The sequence below is a fragment of the Thamnophis sirtalis genome, unplaced genomic scaffold (genome assembly GCF_051295495.1).
Source record: "Thamnophis sirtalis isolate CommonGarterSnake01/CBP01778 unplaced genomic scaffold, rThaSir2_p1.2 scaffold_4, whole genome shotgun sequence".
NCBI lineage: Eukaryota > Metazoa > Chordata > Lepidosauria > Squamata > Natricidae > Thamnophis > Thamnophis sirtalis.
Window position 1 is genome coordinate 82,215,664 of NW_028261384.1, and position 19,646 is coordinate 82,235,309.

Below are 19,646 nucleotides of genomic sequence, written 5' to 3' on the forward strand. Positions count from 1 at the left end.
TTCACACACAAACAACACAAAAACCACACAACTAACTCACATACAATGCAGAAGCAGTTGGACTTTGCAGAAAAAGACTCTGCAACAAGCAGGAACCTCACAGAGTCACAGTTAGGGCTAATAGGCAGTAAATGCTTTAAAAAAAGAAAAAGGTTCTGACATCCCCCAGCACAGCTGATTGTTAAACAGCTGATAGTCGCAACTTTTTTTTTTTTTACATTTTAAAGCATTTTTAACTACCAGTTGGGCTAATAGGTAGTAAAAAATGCTTTTAAAAAGGTTTTTAAAAAAGGTTCATCAGCTGTGACCATCAACTGTGCCATGCAATCGTGGGAACCTTTTTTTTTTTACTTTTTAAAAGCAGTTTTTACTACCAGTTCAGGGAAATGGAAGCATTTGTTACTATCGATTCCAGTGAACCAGTCAGAACCGGTAGCATTTAACCCCTGTTCTTATGTACAACATGCTCCCAGTACTCCATCAGGTTGAGCTCCACATTTGTGGCTAACTGGTACTACACTCGAAGGTCATGGGGCGCCTCCCGGGACAGGCAGTTGTGATACAACTTTTTGTTCAGGCCCTCCTGAATAAAAGACTAGCAGGTAGACCACCACACACTTGGGCCAATCTCTCAGGTGAGCCACCAGGCTATGAAAATCTTGGATGTACTCTGTCACCATGTGCTTGCCCTGCTGCATGAAGCAGATACAGGTTTCTGCATGCCAGGATGCTGTGGGGTCTTCAAATCTGTCTCGCAACATCTGCATGAAAGCATCCAGGTTTTGCAGCTTTGGAGTCCCCTCATCATGAAGAAATACCAGCCATTCTTCTGCATCCCCATCCAGGTTTGATGTACAAGTATTGACTCAGGCATACTCATCTGGATGCATTGCTCCATGGTGTTCCATGTAGTTCCAGACTTGGATCAGGAAGTAAGCCAAGTTATTGGGTTGCCCATTGAACTGGATTGCTAAGGCAGATGGCAGTCTTCTCGCACTAAGACATATCCAGGCAGCAACCCCACTACAACCTGGGATGTTTGAATAAGAATACTGGTTGTCCCTGGGGCTATGTGTGCTGGTACCTGCCGCCAAATGGGGTGGCAGCTGGGATGGGACCTCCTATCCCTTGGTAGGGGGGGGACTCCCACTTGCCTGGGTGGGATTGGTACCTCCAGGCAACTGAACTTTTCCCTTAGTTGCTCCAGCCACAGACTGCAAACTGCGACTGGGAATATCCACTCAGTTGGGACATCCCATTTGGCTGCTCATCTAGCTTTCCACTTGCTCCTCTGGGTCACCATGACTCCAGGGAGATCAGTTGATCCTCTACTTCTGCCTTCTTCCCCACATGGTTAGCCCACTGGCTCTTATTTCCAGTGATGTGGCAGTAGGGGTAGTTTTATTCCAGAGAAACAAAAAGGAAAAGTTCCCACCATGTGCTACATGTTTCAAAGTTGTCTGATACTGAGAAGTAGTAGACCATCTGGAAGCTTACTCAGTCCAATAAGGTCTTCTCTTCTGGAGGCAGTTCTCAGAGGGAAGTAAGAGTTCATTTGAAGCATAGATGGACCACAAGAACCTGAAGACATTAAAGGCCCTGAGGAAGCTATCGCCTAAGCAGGTCCAATGGGTTTAATCTTTTAACCGCTTCAATTTTACCTTTGCTACTGGCCAGGTGGTAAGAATTTCTTAGCTGATGTCCTTTCTCTTATGCCCCAGTACAGAAGTACCTGAGAGTAGGTTTTTAACTACATCATCCCATCCATGCAACTTGCAGCGCCAGGGCTCACAAGGCAGCAGAGAACAGTCTCCACGCAGCTGGCTGGGGTCATAGTGATGAAACTGCTAAAAGATGCTTTGGAAATGGATGAATGGTTCCAGAGACATAAAGATGACTTGTTGAAGAAGGGTTTGGCATGGAAGGTGAGTAAAATGTATGTCACAGCCAGCCAAAGAATCTTGGCCCTGCAGAGGAGCCACAATGCAAAATCTGCAAAGTTCCTTCCACTTGGGTCTTAGCCAAGATGTTTGTGATCTTGCACTACAGTACTTTAGGCTTCTGTTCTAAGTGAACCAAGGCCTGCACCAGATCCTACTGAAGAGCGTTTATTTATTTAGATTTATGTTGCAGCCTATGGCAACTCAAAGTGGCTTACAAAAATATAAAAACATCATATAAAAACAATAAAACTAATAAAAGAATTATATATAATAAAATAAAATCACCCCCCAGCTCCTGCCCCGGCGACAGCACCTCATACTAGCCATTTAATAGGCTCCATCCCGCTCTGGGTTCACCAGGCCCACTGGCCGGACCAGGTCTTCAGCGCCTTCTGGAAGAGTGCTAGAGTGGGGGTCATTCTAATCTCTGTGGGGATGATGTTCCAGAGACAGGGGGCCACCATGGAGAAGGCCCTTCTTCTGGGTCTTTAAAGGTGACAACCAGCACCTTGAATTGCACCCGGAAGCAAATAGGCAGCCAATGTAGCTCCCGCAGGAGGTGATGCATGTGGACATCATGGTCTGCACAAAACCACGTGGGTCACTGCATTTTGCAGCAACTGGAGTTTCCAGATGCTCTTCAAGGGCAGACCCATGTATAGCACATTGCAGTAGTTAAAGTGGGAAGTGACTTAAGGCAGTTATGGCTAACCTTTTTGTTGTTGGGGCCAAAAATGTGAGCATGTGTGTGATGGTGTATGTACGTGCCTGCACCCATAATACAAAGTGCGCCCCCACATGCGCATGTGTGTACAAACGCTCCCCCCACATGCATCACACTGCTCACCTCCAAGCTGGGCTTGGTATTTCCTCTGGGGGTCTGGAGCCTGAGGAGGGTAAAAAACAGGCCCAACAGACCTACCAGAGCCTGGGGAGGGCAAAAATGGCCTCCCGCAGCCCCCCGGAGGTCCTCCAGAAATGATAATTTCTGAACTTCCAGTAGTCCCATTGGGCCTGTTTTCACCCTCCCCAGGCTATGGAGGCTTTCCTGAAGCCAGGAGAGGGTGAAAACAGTCTCCCCTGGCCCTCTGGAAAGCTGAAAATCAGCTGGCTGGCACGCATGCCTGCTGGAGCTGACAGCTTGCATGCCGGCAGATATGGCTCCATGTGCCACCTGTGGCATAGGTTGTCCGTCATGAGACTAGGGTATGAGTGACTGTAAATAGGGATTGTTGGTCCAGGAAAGGGCCTATCTGGCTCACAATCCACAGTTGCACAAAGATCCTGCTGGCCATGACCACAAACATGCTCTTTGAGCAGGAGTTGCAAGTGCAGGGTAACTTCCAGATTACGTACAGGGTTTGTTTGGGGTAGTGCCACCCCATCCAAGACCAAAGGTGGCAATTCTCTCTGAGGCAACAAACCCCAAACCCAAAGCCACTTGGTCTTGCCAGGGTTTAGTTTCAACCCATTGCTCCCCATCCAGCTCCGAACAGCCCCCAGGCACTGTGAGAGGGAGGACATGGCATTGCTTAACTTACCATGAGCCAAGACATATAGCTCAGTATCAGCAGCATATTATACCACCTCTGTCCATGGTGACAAATGATCTCACCCAGCAGCTTCATATAAATGTTGAACAGGAGCGGAGAGAGTACCGAGCCTTGTGCTATCCTGGTGCACTTCCTTCCTCTGCAGCCACTCTCAGTCAGTATTGATAGGAGGCGATAGATCCAGCCCTTACCCATTGGATCTCTCATCTCCTATCAATACTGACTGAGAATGGCCGAAGAGGAAGGAAGTGCACCAGGATAGCACAAGGCTTCTTACTCATCTCCTAAAGCCGCTCCAGAAGAATATCATGGTCAATGGTATTGAAAGCATTATTGTTGGATGATCAGAAAAAAGCTATGGAAGGCTATAATCAATTAATTGAAATATTAATTGATTACTGCAATGAGATTATTATATGCACAAATATGGAAAGATTCAGCACTACTCACTATGGAGAAAGGGCTGGTGAAATTGACACAACTTGCTGAGTTGGACAAACTAACTTCTTTGATCAGAAAAGGGATATCTGCATTTATTGGAGCCTGAAAACTCTGTGGAGTTTTTTTTCTCTTAAAAATGAAAAAAAAATGACATTGTTTTGAGCAGGTGTTCCCGCCCTTGGTCTATGCACTGGTACTGGCCCACAACCCATTGAGTACCAAGCCATGCAAGCTGCAAGCAAGTGCACGAAATTTCATTTGCACACATAGCACTTGCAAAACTATCTCCTCCCCTCCATCAACACCAGTCCATGGAACCAGAAAGGTTGGGCCTGCTGGTTTTGAGGATTAGAAAGGATGAGTCATGAGTCAATAAGAGAGTCATGATGTAAATTCAAAGAGAGAAGTTAAAATATAATTGTATATATATTGTAATTGCTGTGAAGATTATTGGAAGCTACTTCTTTATACATTTATATATTGCTTTATATATATTCTCTTTTTTCCTCTTATTTTATTGTGCTTTTAGCTTTTTCGGTTATTCGCTTTCATTTTCATTTTCTCTACCTAATTTAATGTTTATCAGCTGTTATTGCTTTTAAAACTTTTGGAAAATATTATATGTATATTAAAAATTACACTTGATTCTACAAGTAGTCCTCAACTTACAACCACAGTTGAACCCAAAATGTATATTGCTAAGTGAGAAATTTGCCTGATTTATGACTTTTCTTGCCACGTCAGTTATTAAATTAGTACGTCAGTTATTAAATTAGTAAGACACTGCAACCATCATAAATGTGAGTCAGTTGTCAAGCATACAAATGAAATTTGTGACCATTGGGATGCTGCAACAATCACAAGTGTGAAAAATGGTCATAAGTCATTTTTTCAGTGCTGTTGTAACTTTGAATGGTCACTAAGTGAACTGTTGTAAGTTGAGGACTACCTTTACTTCAAACACATTCATAAATATATTTGAACAGATTTTTAAAAATATTTTAAAGATGACGAAAAAGTAAAAAAAAATCCCATCCAAGAATGCACAATAAGATTTCAAATTAAACATAGGTAGGCATTGTTTTATGAAATATTGTATAATAATTTCAATACTGAATCTATTGTATCTCTAGCATATGAGAAATTGTAGCTCTGTATCAATAATATGTGTAAAAATCATGATCCATATTTGAAATTCATCTTTTGGTATTCACCTTTTGATATTCACATAAGAAGAGAAAATGTGTTATTGAAATCTGCATTAAAATAATGCAATATTTTCAATAATCTATTAATATAAAAATATTTAATAACATAATGAACATACCCTTCACAATTAATCTTTTTCATATCACTAATTGCAATAACATTTATCATTTAGACATTTTTTACACAAATGTTCTTTTATTATTATTAATTATCATTGTTTGACTTAGGAGACAGATTATTCATTGTTTTCTTTAACTGATCGTAGTTGCAATGTAGCTGCTCCACCTCAGCTTTATGTTTTAAATGCATTTCATTTAATTGTTTTAAGAGATGCTCATTGGTAGAAATCAATATTCTGCAAAAAATAAAAACAACAAGTTTGCTTCAACTGACATATTCCATTAGAAAATAAATTCAAGGCATGAAACCCACTGGGAAGAACAAGTCTTTGCAATTAAAATTTTGCAATAAACTTACTGTAGATCATAGAATTGTAGTGATATAAGGGCCTGTGAAGATATTTCAGTCTAACCACCTGTGCCGGACAGAAATCCTCAAATTTTCTTACACAAATGGCTGTTCAATTATTTTCAAAAACCTCCAGTGAGGGTGCATCACTGCTTCAGGAACCAAATTGTTCCACAGTTTCATAGTTCTACTATTAGGAAGTTCAAGTTTAAAATTTCTACTCATTGGTTCTTGTTCTATCTTCTGGCATTATAGAGAACAAATCCACACCATTCCTATGTGATGGTCCTGCAAGTATTGGAACGCTACTACTAAGCTTTCATTCTTAGACATAGAATCAAAGAATCATAGGGCTGGAAGAAACCTTGACAGTCTTCAAGTCCAACCCCCTGCCCAAGGCAGAAATCCTTATACCACCTCAGACAAATGGTTGTCCGCTCTTTTCTTGAAAGCCTCCAGCAATGGAGCATCTACAACTCCAGGACACAAACTGTTTGAATTATCCCAAGGTGCTTTTTCAAAAGGCAACTGGACTTTCTTTGTTTTTCCTTGAAGACATTTTCCTTCTTATGCAAGTTTGCAAGCCTTTGGCACATGACTTGAATGACTGAGATCTCCATTGACATGAGCTGCATGGATTCTGATTGAAATCACTAACAAGTTTGCATACAACATTAGCAAACCAAATGAATCAGGTTCTAAAAGCACCAGAAAGTGAAAAATGGCTAACAACCTTTTTGATTAGGAAGGATATAGAAAATTATGCCAACAACATACAAATTAATTACAGGCATTTTGCAAACCAAATTTATGGATATCTACAAAACAGCGATTTACTACCTGTACAGAAAGTTTGCTGCAGAAATTCAAGAGGAACTAAAGATCAACTGATGATTGATAAACTGGTTTTGAAGAATTAAAAGAAAAGATAAATAAATTTGTTCACTTCTTGGATAGATTATAAGAAAGCATTTGATTCTGTTCCACACAGCTGGGTTGAGAAATGCTTAGACATTTTTGGAATTAGCAGCAAATCCAGAAATTGCTGAAGATTTCTATGAAGCTACAGCAAACTAAGTTGATGGCCTGTGGAGAAGAACTTGGTGAAGTTGTAATCAAATGAGGAATCTTCCAAGGCAACTCCTTGTCACCTCTGTTATTTGTACTTTTGATAGCACCATCAACAAGCATTTTGAATCGATGTTCCAATATTTTTTAAAGATACGATACAATGGTTCCAGTGGTGGGTAGGATTCAAATAAGTTAACAACTGACTCTCTGCCCTAATGATCAGCTGGGAGGATGTGCCCATGGTGGCCATGGCCAGGGGGTGTGACAGGCAGCACTTAGCCTTCTGCCGCCCTGAGAGAAAAAACAGGGCCTGGGGGATCCATGCTGCACCCGCTCCCGCACACCATTTTGGGCCTAGTAGGCCTCCCTGTACTTACCTGGGAGCCAAAACGGGGCACCTGGGGACTCCTGGAAGGGGCAGGGCAGTTAGGGGAAGGGCCAGCCAGCAATTTAAAAACCAGTTCGCCCGAACCAGCCCAAACCAGCTAAATCCCACCACTGATGAGATGACATCTGCCAGCTCCTTTAGAACTCTGACATGTAATTCATCAGGTCCCAGTGATTTATATTAATCAAAGTCAGACAGGTGTTCTCTTGCCATTTTGTTTATTTTAATTTTTATTTATAGTCTGTCTTTCATAGTTATGTTTTTGGTAGATTGGGCTTTTTGTGTGAAGACTGATGCAAAGAATGAGTTAAGCAACTCTGCTTTCTCTCTAGTGTCTGTTACTTCCTTGCCATCTTCTCTCTTTAGTGTACCAACTGTTTCCTTGACTTTTTTCTTGTTATTTATATGTTGAAATAAAATTTGTTTTTATTATCTTTTCCTTTTGTTGCAAGTCTTTGTTCATTCTGAATCTTTGCTTTCCTGACTTCATCTTTGCAGATTCCGGCTGTTGATACTCTGCCATAGTTATGTGTCCCTCTTTCCATTTTTGTCACTTATCCTTTTTGTCTTTCAGTTTATCAGATCCTGGTTCTTCTTGGATTTCTTGTTTTTCTTTTTCAGCAGTATTGTGTTGGACTGGGTTTTTATGATCATATTTTTCAGTGTTTCCCACACTTTTGACTTGTTTTCCCCTTTAGGATTTTTATGCTTGTTTTCCCCTTTAGGATTTTTATGCATGAAATTTTGCTTAGACTCTGAGTTTGTTAAAATAAGCTATTTTAAAGTTTAAGGTACTGGTTGGATTATATTCTGCTTCTTGTGTTTACATTATATTGAATTCCAGTATGACCTGGTCACTGTTGTTCAAGATTCTGGCAACTTCTATCACTTCTTCTCTATTAGTAAGAATTAGAGCCATTGTACTTTTTCCTCTAGTTCCCTCCTCTATCTTTTGAATGACAAAGTTGTCAGCTCAGTTGGTTATGAATCTGTTCGATCTCGCACTTGCTGCAGAGTTTGTCTCCCAGTTAATATCAGAGTAGTTAAAGTCTCCCATTACTACTTGGTATGTTTCCTGCATACATTTGTTAATTGATTCCTCTATTTCTTCTGCTTGGTTGGTAGCATATGCCTATAGCAATGTCATTTTCCTCCCTTTTATATTGACCATATGGATTCTAGGTGGTTTTCATCCTTGATTTTGTATATTTCTGTAGAGATATAGCGATCTTTTATATATACTGCAACTCCACCTTCTCTTTTGTTAAGTCTGTTTGTTTTGAATAGTTTGTATCCTTCCATCAGTACATTCCAGTCATGTGTTTTATCCCACCAAGTTTCAGTAATGATTACTATATCATATCTGCTTTCATGTACTAATACTTCAAGTTAACCCTGTTTGTTCCCTAAACTTTGAGTGTAAGTATATGGGCATTTGAATTATTTATGGGTCTTGGGTATGTTTCTTATATTTCTCTGTAACTGGAATTTCCATTCTTTCCATCACTCTCTACTTCATTATGTTTTTCTTTTTTTACTTCTTTTTTCTCTTTACTCCCTTCCTCCTTATGTGATTGGTAAGCTAGTGGTTTTTGCTTGGAATTAGGTTCTCAAGGTCATGAAGACTGGCCCCTTCCCTCATTTTAGTTTAAAGCCCTTTTGATAAGATGAGCCAATTGTTTTCCAAATATATTCTTTCCAGTTCTTGTGAGATTCACTCCATCCCTTGACGGTAGTCCTTTGTGTAGACCATGGTCTAGGAAGCTGAAATTCTATTGACAATACACTTTTTAAGTCAGTGGTTTGTTTCTAAAACCCTTTGCTCCCTCATTGTATGTTGGCCTTTTGTTGGAAGTATAGATGAAAACGCCACTTGTGCTTCTAGTTATTTAACTTTCTTCCCCAGCTGTTCATAATCTCTTGTTATTGTTTTTAAATTCATTGTTGGGTCATTGGTCCTCACGTGTAGAAGAAAGGGGCAGTAATCCATGGGGTTTATTGTTTCAATAAGGTACTCAATTACATCTTTCATTTTTTGCTCCAAGGATTCTGTGATGCCACTCCATTTTTGGCAGTGCTTGTCTTCAAAGCTGATGTTTGAATATAGAGGTACTCCTAACTGAATGGAATAGGAACAGGTAAGAATAGAAAGAGTGGATTTTTCAGCTTCTTTATTGTTATATTATATATTTATCCATTTGACTGCATTGTGATGCTTTCCTTTTAAGCTATGAAAAGTTCAAAGTCAATTGGAAATGACTGACAGTTAAGTTGAATAAAGTAAATTTTGGCTAGATGGAACTGAAGATTTCTGGGATGTAAAATTACTGTTAAATATTAGCATGTAAGAGCAAAATTTGGGATTCTTTACCTATGGTTTTCCTGTAACATCTCTGTCATTTCTCGCATCTTGTTAAAATTTTGGAGATGTTTCTTCATACTAGCATTCTCGTCAATTAAAAGTTGATGGTGGTCTTCAAAATCTAATGCAAGAGTAAAAAAAAAAAGAACTAGAGTTACAAACACACAAATACCACACATGGAATAATTGGAAACTATAAAGGAAAAGAAACATGAGAAAGATTATGAGTTTGTTTATGAATTTCCAGTTTTTATTTTTCTCCAAATCATTTTACACAGGTAGCCATTTGAGTTTGTACAAGACTAGCTAGTGGTATATCTGACCTTTATTAGAATCAACTGTATCATATAAGATAGTACCTTTTTCACAGATCATTTATTTTGATCTTGACAGAATTAAATTCTGGTCACCAGAATAAAAAAAATTGAGACCATAGAAAGAGTGCAGAGAAGAACAACACATATCATAAGTGGTCTGGAAGTTAAACCATATGATCAACAATTGAGAGAAATAGATTCCTCTAGCCTAAAAAGGGAAGGACTATGAGTTATATCATAACACATAGTCCTGTCCAGTACTTCAGGGCCTGACAGAGAGAAGAGAAGGGTCAACTTATTTTCCAAAACATCTGAGGGGAGGACAAGAAGTAATAGATGGAAGTTCATTAAATCTTTTGTGAAGTTATTGAAGGGTACTAGCCCTAAAACAGAACACTGGAGTATTCACTGCTTACTTTCCTCCATGTAGAAGTTGTTCCATTAAGTACTACATGTTGAGTGTCGTTTGTCAGCCAGTTGCAAATACATCTGGTGGTGATGCTTATTGAAATCCAACTATACTATGTCCATTGCATTTCACTGGTCCACTAATTTAGTCACTTTGTCAAAGAATGAAGTAAGATTTGTTTGACATGATCTATTTTGGACAAACTCATGTTGGCTTCTAGTTATAAATCTGCTTACTCACATACCTGCTACTTGATCACTACATGACAAATTTCAATTTAGTTTTTGTTCCTGGGTACAAAGAATGTTTTCCTAACCCTTTGTGCCTAAAATAAATAGAAAATAACCATTGTTCCACAAAACTTTTGCTTATGTGATCAGGGCACTGATATTTTGAAATTTATCTCTTTTCAAGAACATTTTTGATTCACATTCAATGCTGATTAGACTTCTAGAATATTTTTGAACTGTGAGGACTGTCCAGAATGTTCTAGAATTGGCTAGAATGTTCTAGAACTGTGATGGCGAACTTTTTGGCTCGCTTTTGTGCCAAAAGCGGGGGAAGCGCACCCATAATGCTAGGCACACGACCCCAGCGCGCATGCACACAAGACCAGCATTCCCCCTCATTTTTGGCGTGCTTTTTTCACCCTCCCCAGGCTCCAGAGGCTTTATAGGCACCTGCGGAGGGTGAAAAGAGTTTCCCCTGCCCCCACAGAGGCCCTCCAGAGGCTTCAGGAACTTCCCTGAAGCCTCCAGAGAGTGAAAAACTGGCCCTATGGGCAAGCCAGAAGTTTGGGAATGGACTTCCGTTTGCTTGTAGAACTGGTTTTAGTCCTTCGGAGCCTTCAAGGGCTTTCATAAGGCTCCGGAGGGCAAAAAATGACCTTACGAGCAAACCGGAGTGACTCCCGGTTTGTTAGGGTCTTTTTTTTACCCTCCAGAGCCTTCAAAGAAGCCTGCTGAAGGCCTCTGAAACCGTAAGTCTGTTTCTGAACTTCCGGTTTGCCCGTAGGTCCAGTTTTTCGCGCTCCAGAGGCTTCAGGAAAGCCTCTGGAGGGCAAAAAATGGCTTCAAAAGAAAGCCGAAGCTGACAAGGCAATGCATTGTGTGCCATGACAAATGGCTCCGCGTGTCACCTGTGGTACACGTGCCATAAATTCACCATCATGGTTCTAGAATGTTTGGAATTTTCTAGAAGTTTTGAATACTTTCTAGGAGTAGTCATAGAAATATATAAGTACAAGTGTTACACCAACATTTTTATTTGTCTAATTGCTGAGTAACAGAATACTTAATAGTAACATTTGATTTAGATGGCATCAAGAAGTTGCTTGCATCCAGCATTTTGGATTTTGGATTTTGCTATGTATGTGGACAATTTATCAAGACTCTTTGAAAACATCTGGCAAGATGTGTGAGGCCTACAAAGTACATTTTGGTGTGCCTGCCAGGGAATGAGGCACCTCATTTCACATGCAAACACTGCAAAAAAATTTTTTGAAGGTGAAGAATTGCTGTTCTCTAGATTAAATTTCAGTGCTTCATTACTATTTTTAAAAGTTGCAATTAAGACAATTTCCCCTATTTTCAATGTTCTAGGAAAATACAGACTGTGATACATGTTTTTTACCCTATGGTAATATCTTGCACATTAGGTAATGTGTAAAATATCAATTTTAAAAAATTGATATAATTCTGCCATGTTTACAGGCTTCTACAGGGGAAAAAAAGGAGCATGAAGTTTGTTATTTGAAGAATTAGATGGGAACCAACTAATCACTCAAGCAACTAATACTTCTATATGGTGAACCCTTCCAATCATTGAACTGGCAAGTTCCTATCATGTATCCATCCATTGCCCCAGTACCACACTGTCCTGAGCTTCCCAGTACCATCCCTCTAGAGAGGGATCAGTCATACTCAGGAGAAAGAAGCAACTCAGATAGCAAGAAAAATATGGCAGATACAGATTATAATTTCACAGATGCAGCTGAGGAAAGCAAGTCATACTTCCCCAACCAGAAAGGCCTCCACAATTTGATTAGCTTCTGACATCTACGCTCAAGGAGTGGAAGTTATTGGATGAAAGTATGCAAGTCACAGAGAAAGCATCACCAATGTTTTCCCAACATCTTCAGTTGGCAAGATGAGCTATTCTTTTGCAACACTGGCCTATTCGAAGCTATAGGAATTGCCTGTAACCCGAGTGAATGGTGCTATTCATAGAATTCAGGAACCTCAAAACTATTTGGCTTCATACTGGAAACAAGTACCCATCTCTACCCATGGCTCAGTCTGTATACCTCAAAGAGGACTATACCAGTGTCGGAAGAAGGCGGGGCTTAGCAGTGAGAAGACAGAGTTTCAGGCTATTCCTGAAATTCCCCTATTTCGAAGGAATTTTTGGACGGGTCGAAGACCCTAGCTGTCCCATAGAGACAGTGAAAGGTGAGGGGAGATCCAGTGACCTCAGAGACGATCGCAAAGTCTCTGGGGGGGCGTGGAATTAACCCCTCCTGCCAACTCCTTTCTGGATTAGCTGTATGCTAACCGAAACTGCAGGTTGCCCCTAAGAATGGTATGAGTGGATTCAACTGGTAAGCTGATTTTATTACTCAAAGAGAGATGGTCCGCACTAAAATTTAAGCTAATTGGAACCAAAGAACAGAAGAATCTAGCGGCGAATTGTTTTTTTTTTTAATGGATTTATGGCTGGTGGTTACCCTATTTCTTAAACGCTTTAAGGAATTCTTCAACATTTCCCCCTGACTCTTTCTAAGTGGGTTGTAAAACTAACGATCTGACACTTTTATTGCTTGGCTGTGTTGGTCTAAGATCAGATAAGATCGCACAGCTCCCAGCGTGTTTTTACTTGCAAATATATTAGAGTCTCTAACTACGACACAACATGGGCTCATAAACCAAGGGCTCGCTTCATACACTTTTTTCTGCATTTCGAAAACTGTTTGATTCTTATCAAAGATTTGAAAAAAAAAATGGATTATTTGACATTAAAACTTGAAGGAAAAGGTGAGAATGCTGAATGTTTGAATGTTCCTGAAATACAAATGAAAAATGTGAGAAATGACGTCTGTTCTATCTCGGAGAAAGGAAGAAATGCTATGCTGGAAAGGAGGGGAGCTAAAGAAACTACACTTTATGAAACATCATTGGCAGATTCCATAATTCCACCTTCGAGAATTAAAGTCAATTTGAAAAGTTTAACAAGCCTGGGACAACATTATTATCTCATCAGAGACATTCTGAGCAAAAAGGTGTGAAGATATCCCTGTTTGGACTTGCTTATAAAAACATTTGGTAAATCTATTCAACGAATGGCAATAGGACTGAGAAGGTTTTGTTATTGGAGAGACATAGGCTGACAGATGGAAGAATACAACTTAAAATTAGCTAAATCTAATTACTCTTATTTGTAATAGATATAGCTGAATAATAACTGATATTGATAGTAATGTATATAATGTGGAGTTGATATGATAAATAATAATTGGATATGAGAAAGGAAGGTTAGAAATACTTTTGGACTATATATAAAGGTTATTAATTACAATAATTACCACTATTAAAAAATAAAATAAAATATATACAGTCAAATATTAATTAATATGGGGAAAATGTTATGATATATGATATAACTACATAAAAAAGGGAGAATGATAATAAACTATACTGCATGGAAAATGGACTTTTTGGTATTAAATATTATGGATGCTCAGCTAAAATAGAATATGAGGATTTGATGTTAATAGAGGATTTTACAAATAAGTAAATGAAATGTCAGCATGTGGTTATGGACTAAACCTTTGGCATAGTTAAGGTTGAAGGATGTTTGAATAATTGTAGTTAACTAAAAGTGGAGGTATAATGATGTCAATATGGTAAACATTTGAGTTAAGATATTTGAATTAATATGAATTAATGGAAGAGATGCACCAAAACATGTTGTAACCAGCTGATATACTTTTTTAAAATATAATATATACCTGTGGTTTTTTTTTTCTTCCCTGCCTTGTCTTTTGTTCTTTTTGTCTTTTTTGGTTTTTTTTGTTGGTTTTTTTTTCTTTTCCCACTGGTGTGGGCATGTATTGTTTAAGAGTATTATTATTATTAATATTTTAAAATAATAATTACAGTCAAATGAAAATGGATATATGACGATGGTGATATGTATGAATATCTGAGTTAAAATGCTTGAGTTAACATGAGTTATGTTTGTTGACTGTGGAGGAGATGTACGAAAGTTTATTTGTGACCGACTGATACACTTTCTATAGCATGTAAAGAAAGATGTACTTGTTTTAAATTAAAATTTAAAAAAAATTTAATAATATAAAAAAAGAAGACTATACCAGTGTCAAGATGTTACTGAGTGATTTGAAGTATGGTGACTATGGCTGGGAGGTCATTGGAGACTTCAAAATGGTGTCATTCCTGATGAGCCTGCAAGGCAGTTTCAATAAGTTTTCTTGGGTTTCTTTGCCTCTGGGACAGCCAGGTCACTAAAGTGCATTATCACAGAAGGAACTGGCCACAGTGAACCAAGTTCTCCATAGGGAAGAACAGCATAAAGTGGGAGCCACTGATAAACCCTTGGAAGGTGCTGATGCCACAATTGCATATCAAATTAGGTCTCATCAAATAATTTGTCATGTTTCTAAAAACAGAGTCGGCACCTTTCAAGTACCTCCAAGATCTCTTTCCATAGCTGTCAGAGACAAAGGTAAAGCTGGTATCTTTATCAGACCACAGATAAAGAAAGTCATGGAGTGTGATGAATTTGCCAAGAAGCTGAACAGGATGGAGAAAGTGGTTTGGAATAGTTTTGTTGCAGTAGTTCATAATTTTCTGGGCAATCACAAAGCTGAAAACTATAAGTTGTAACCAGTTATAAAGAATTAAGCGAAAATGGGATGCAGAATGTCCCTCAAAGTCTGTATCTTTGATGGTCATCTTCACAAATTCAAGGAGAACATAGGTACTAAGCATAGTATAAAGGAAATGACCATTGGCTTACCTGAAGGGTCATTCTCTATGCGCTGCAGGAGAGTCCAAGCATTGATTAGTCTGGTTGCCCAAGGACTGAGTTCAAATTCTTTAGCCACACCTCCTGTTCCTCCTTAAGGCCAGTTTTTTAACGATTCCTGGAATCAGAAGGTGCGATGAGATGGTGTGGAGATCGTCTGGTGTTCCCAAACCTTGGACCCACACGATATTTGGGTGGGGTTGGACTCTTCCGCAGCACACAGAGAACGACCCTTCAGATAAGCCAATGGTCATTCTCCTCTGCGCTGCTTGGAGAGTCCAAGCATGGGACATACCCAAGTTAATTGTCCCCAGGGCGGGTAGAAGAAGAGGCCAACAGTTCGGCTACAGAATGCACTTGCTGCAGCACCCATCTGCCAAATGAAGCCTCAGCTGTATCCAATTTATAGTTCCGGACAAATGAAGAGGGGGGACAACCACGTCACTGCTCTGCAAATGTCCTCTGTTGTTGCCTGTGTCGCCCAGGCCGTGTCATGGAAGCATTCCTCGTGGAGTGGAGGGTGATGTTGTGTGGAACTGCTCTGGACTGATGTTCATATGCCAGGGCGATGCATGCCCTCAGCCATCAGCCTATAGTGGATGATGTCACCTTGTGCCCCATTGAGCCTGGTTGGAAAGATATGAAAAATGGCTCAGACCTACGGAACTCCATGTTCTCTTCACGTAGCTACGTACAGCTCATCGCACATCCAGTGTATGTGAGGTATGTTCCCTGGGATGTCTGGGTTGCAGGCAAAAGTCCAGTAGAATAACCTCCTGCGACCTGTGAAACCAAGTGTTAATTTTGGGAATGAACGTGGCCCAAATCGAATCATAAATTCTGGTGGTTGAGAGCCTCCTGGCCGCTTGGATCACCTTGTTTGAAAAATTATCCCTCCTCAGGAGGTCCCCCTCAAGTGCCAGACAGACAACTGAAGCCACTGGGAGTCTGGGTGGACAATGGCCCCCTGGCTGAAGGAGACCTGATCCTGAGAGATGAGCCAGGGATTCGCCACTGAAAGATGGATGAGATCGGTATACCAGACCTCCTGGGCCAATGAGGGGGCACCAAGAGAACCTCTGCCCCTTTGGCGATGATCTTATGAACTACTTGTGGAAGCAGAGGCAGAGGTGGGAAGGTGTATAGAAATCTGGGCGGCCACCTGCAGCGGAGGCCATCCATCCCCTCCGCCTGAGGAGAGTGGAAATGGGAGAAGGGGGGAAGCTGTGTGTTCTTCTGGCTGGCAAAAAGGTCAACTGTTGGAACTGCAAACCTCAGTGTTAGCTGGTGAAAGAGGTCCAGATGCAGGCCACTCTGAATTGTCTATGATGGTCCTGCTCAGTCAGCCCACTTAAGTGTTCTCCACTCCTGAGATGTGGTCCAAATTGACTGAAGATGTTGTTCCACCCACTTGCTCAAGGCCTCTGCCTCCGTCATGAGGGACTGGAAGCGTGTCCCCCTTGGCGGCTGATATGGGCCTTGGTGGCCACATTGTCTGTCATAAACAAGATGAGGTTGTGTTGAATATCCCATCTGAAATGGCAAAGGGCGAGTCTCACTGCTCTCAGCTCCAGCCAGTAGATGTTGCGGTCTGATTCTAGAGACCACCTGCCCTGCATCACTTGATTGCCTGGGTGAGTGCCCCAGCTGAATAGGCTGGCATCTGTAGTCACTACCAGCTGTTCTGATTCCTTGAACAGGTGGCCTTTCTTCCTGACCGGAGACAGCCACCATCAGAGGGAGCGCCTCATCTTCAGGGAAAGTCGGACTGATGTCAGGGAACTGCTCTTGTTGGCTTTTTGTAGTGGTAACAAGATCCACTGGAGTGCCCTTGCATGGAGCCTTGCCCAGGGGACCACTGTTATGCAGGAAATCATCTTGCCCAATTATTGGGACAGATGAATGACTGGCACCTGCCTTTCCCCCTGCACCTTGAGAACTAGGGCTCTTAGGCTGTCTAATCTCTCCTGTGATAGGTGAACCCTGCAAGCTAGGGTACCGATTTCCGTGCCTAAGTGAATGAGCCAAGTGGTCAGATCCAAGTGGCTTTTCTCCAGGTTTACAGAGAACCCATGGCCTGGAGGCTTCTCATGGTGTCACAGAAGTCGCGAACTGTCTGTTCCCTTGACGATGATTAATGAGGATGTCATCCAGGTAACATACTAGTCTCACCGACCTCCTTCTGAGGTCTGCTGCCACCACTGAGAGAATTTTACTGAAGGTCCTGGGTGCTGACGACAGGCTGAAGGACATGATCCTGTATTGGTAGTGTCAGCCCGCGTAGAAGAACCTCAGGAACCTTCGATGATGAGGCCAAATTGGTATGTGCAAATATGCCTCCTTTAGATCTACCGATATGAGTAAATCCCTGTGCCTTATCCCTTCAAGGATGGTTTGCAGGGACTGCATTTTGAACCTCCTGTACATTACATGGTAATTGAGGTTCTTCAGATCTTTGGTACCAGGAATAGGATGGAGTAAAATCCCCTCTGTTCCTGATCTACTGGCACTGGTTCTATGGCGTTGATTTCCAGGAGATGTTGAATCTCCTTGTGCATCAGCTCCCTCTTGGTTGGGCAAGAGGGAGTGGTACAGTGAATGAAGTTCCTCAGGGGAAGGGAAATGAACTCGAAGGTGAGGCCCTGTCTCACCATCTGTAGAACCCAAGAGTCCAATGTGGTAAGTTGCCATTGGTCAGCGAACTGTTGGAGTCACCCCCTGATGGGAGACAGACCATGCTGGTCACTTGGTCTTACGGAAGGGCATCTGGGAGGCTCCTCTTTGGTTAGTCCTATGGTAGGGATACTGTTGCCTGCCTCTATCTCGAAAGGACTGCCTGCCCTGAGACCCTTCGGAAGGCTGGGAATATGGCCTGTGGAATGTTGAGGCGTTGAAGGAGGAATCAGATGCCCAAAAGAACTGCCTCCTAAAATAAGATTGGTTCTTCCTCTCCTGTTTTTGCTACTGATGGGAAAAACCTTCCTCTTATCTTTGGATTCGACCAGCATAGAATCAAAGGCCTCCCCAAATAGCTTGTCACCCTTAAAGGGGGCAACGCCCAATTTCCATTTTGATTTCATATCTAGTTGCCAATGGCAAAACCAGAGGAGGTGTTGAGATGTTACGTTAGATGCCAGTGCCCTGGAAGCAAATTTTGCTGCATTTAAGGAGGCATCAGTCAAATACTGGGCCACTGCAATAATTTTAATTATGTCTTGTCTGAGACATGTGTCCTCTGCTGGTAATTTATACTGCAGGTGCTTTAACCAAAGGATAGAAGCCCTATTAAAGAAGGAGGCAGAGGTAGAGGCCTTAATTGCCCAGGCTGCCGCTTGGTGCGTTTTGTGGCAAGCCTTTTCTGCCTTCCTATCCTCTGATTTGAGACCCTCCATAAGGTCTGCCGAAAGAACCGAATTAGATGTCAGAGTCCACTGGAGGATCTACAGGGGGTAATTTGAGGACATTTTCCAAATTCACCTCCACTGAATAGAGTCTCTTGTCCTCCCTGCTAGGAGTGGCCAGGGAACCTGGCTGGGACCATTGGCGTTGCACCACTTCCATAAACAGTTCAGGCACAAGGACAACTTCCTGGACCAGAGCCTGTGTTTTGAACATGCTGTTCCTGGGATTGGGAGGACCCACCAAGTTGCGTGATGGCTTTTGCCTCATGCAAAATGGACTTGAATGTAGTGGGTTTGAACAACTCTAGAAGGCAGGGGTGTCTGGAGGAAGATCTTCATCCTCAGACAGTTCCTGGTCATCCTGATCCTGCTCATCTCCTACAGAAACCTCGCTGATGGCAGAAGATTCCAGGGATGAGTGCCCCACCCTGCGCATGGAAGCCCCAGGGTTCTTCCTGCGCTTGCCTTCTGATTGGCCATACTTGTGCTGAAGTCCTTCAGCTATCACCTGTGAAATGGCACGTGCAATCACCTCCTGCACTTCAGAAGAAAGCACTAGGCCCCTATCCTCCCTGGAGCGATGTCTAGCCCAAGGAAGTGAGGAAGAAGGTTCTGGGCCTGAAAGCCTAGGAGGAGACTTAGAAGGCAAGTCTGGCTCCAACTGAAATGAATGGCCTGGAGAGCTGGGCCCCACCACTGAATTATCAGGAGATAAATCTAAAGCCTCGCCCTCCTCCTCCAACTCCTGCCGGGGGTCTGGGCGATTAATGGGGAAGAGATCTCTCGCCTCCTGAAGCCCCACAAATCTGCCTTGCCCCTAGGACTTTCGGATTGCTTCCCCTAAGGCCTTGCCCTTGCCTGCCATCCTGCTCCTCCCCTTGGCCTTGTCCCTGGTGTTGGCCCAGGCAGGCCAGAACTAATGTGTCCCGAAGCCCCGGATACTCCGATGCGGTGGTAGGCATTCCAGCATCTGGCCAGCCGATGCAGGCTCGGATGGATTAGCCGGTTGCAGCCCTCTCACAGGAACCAAGGGAGAAA

General features: G+C 41.8%; 1 protein-coding gene across 1 annotated transcript in view; it reads right to left on the reverse strand.

The window, feature by feature from the left end:
• Nucleotides 1–5,334: 5,334 nt before the first annotated feature.
• CEP72 (centrosomal protein 72) overlaps nucleotides 5,335–19,646 on the reverse strand; it is a 52,991-nt gene continuing 38,679 nt past the window's right edge. Inside the window, exons 13-14 of the mRNA XM_087714412.1 lie at nucleotides 9,445–9,556; nucleotides 5,335–5,501 (exon numbers count right to left, since the gene is read on the reverse strand). Of these exons, the coding sequence (XP_087570538.1) occupies nucleotides 5,351–5,501; nucleotides 9,445–9,556 (263 nt within the window). The 3' untranslated portion in view covers nucleotides 5,335–5,350. The remainder of the gene's footprint in view (nucleotides 5,502–9,444; nucleotides 9,557–19,646) is intronic.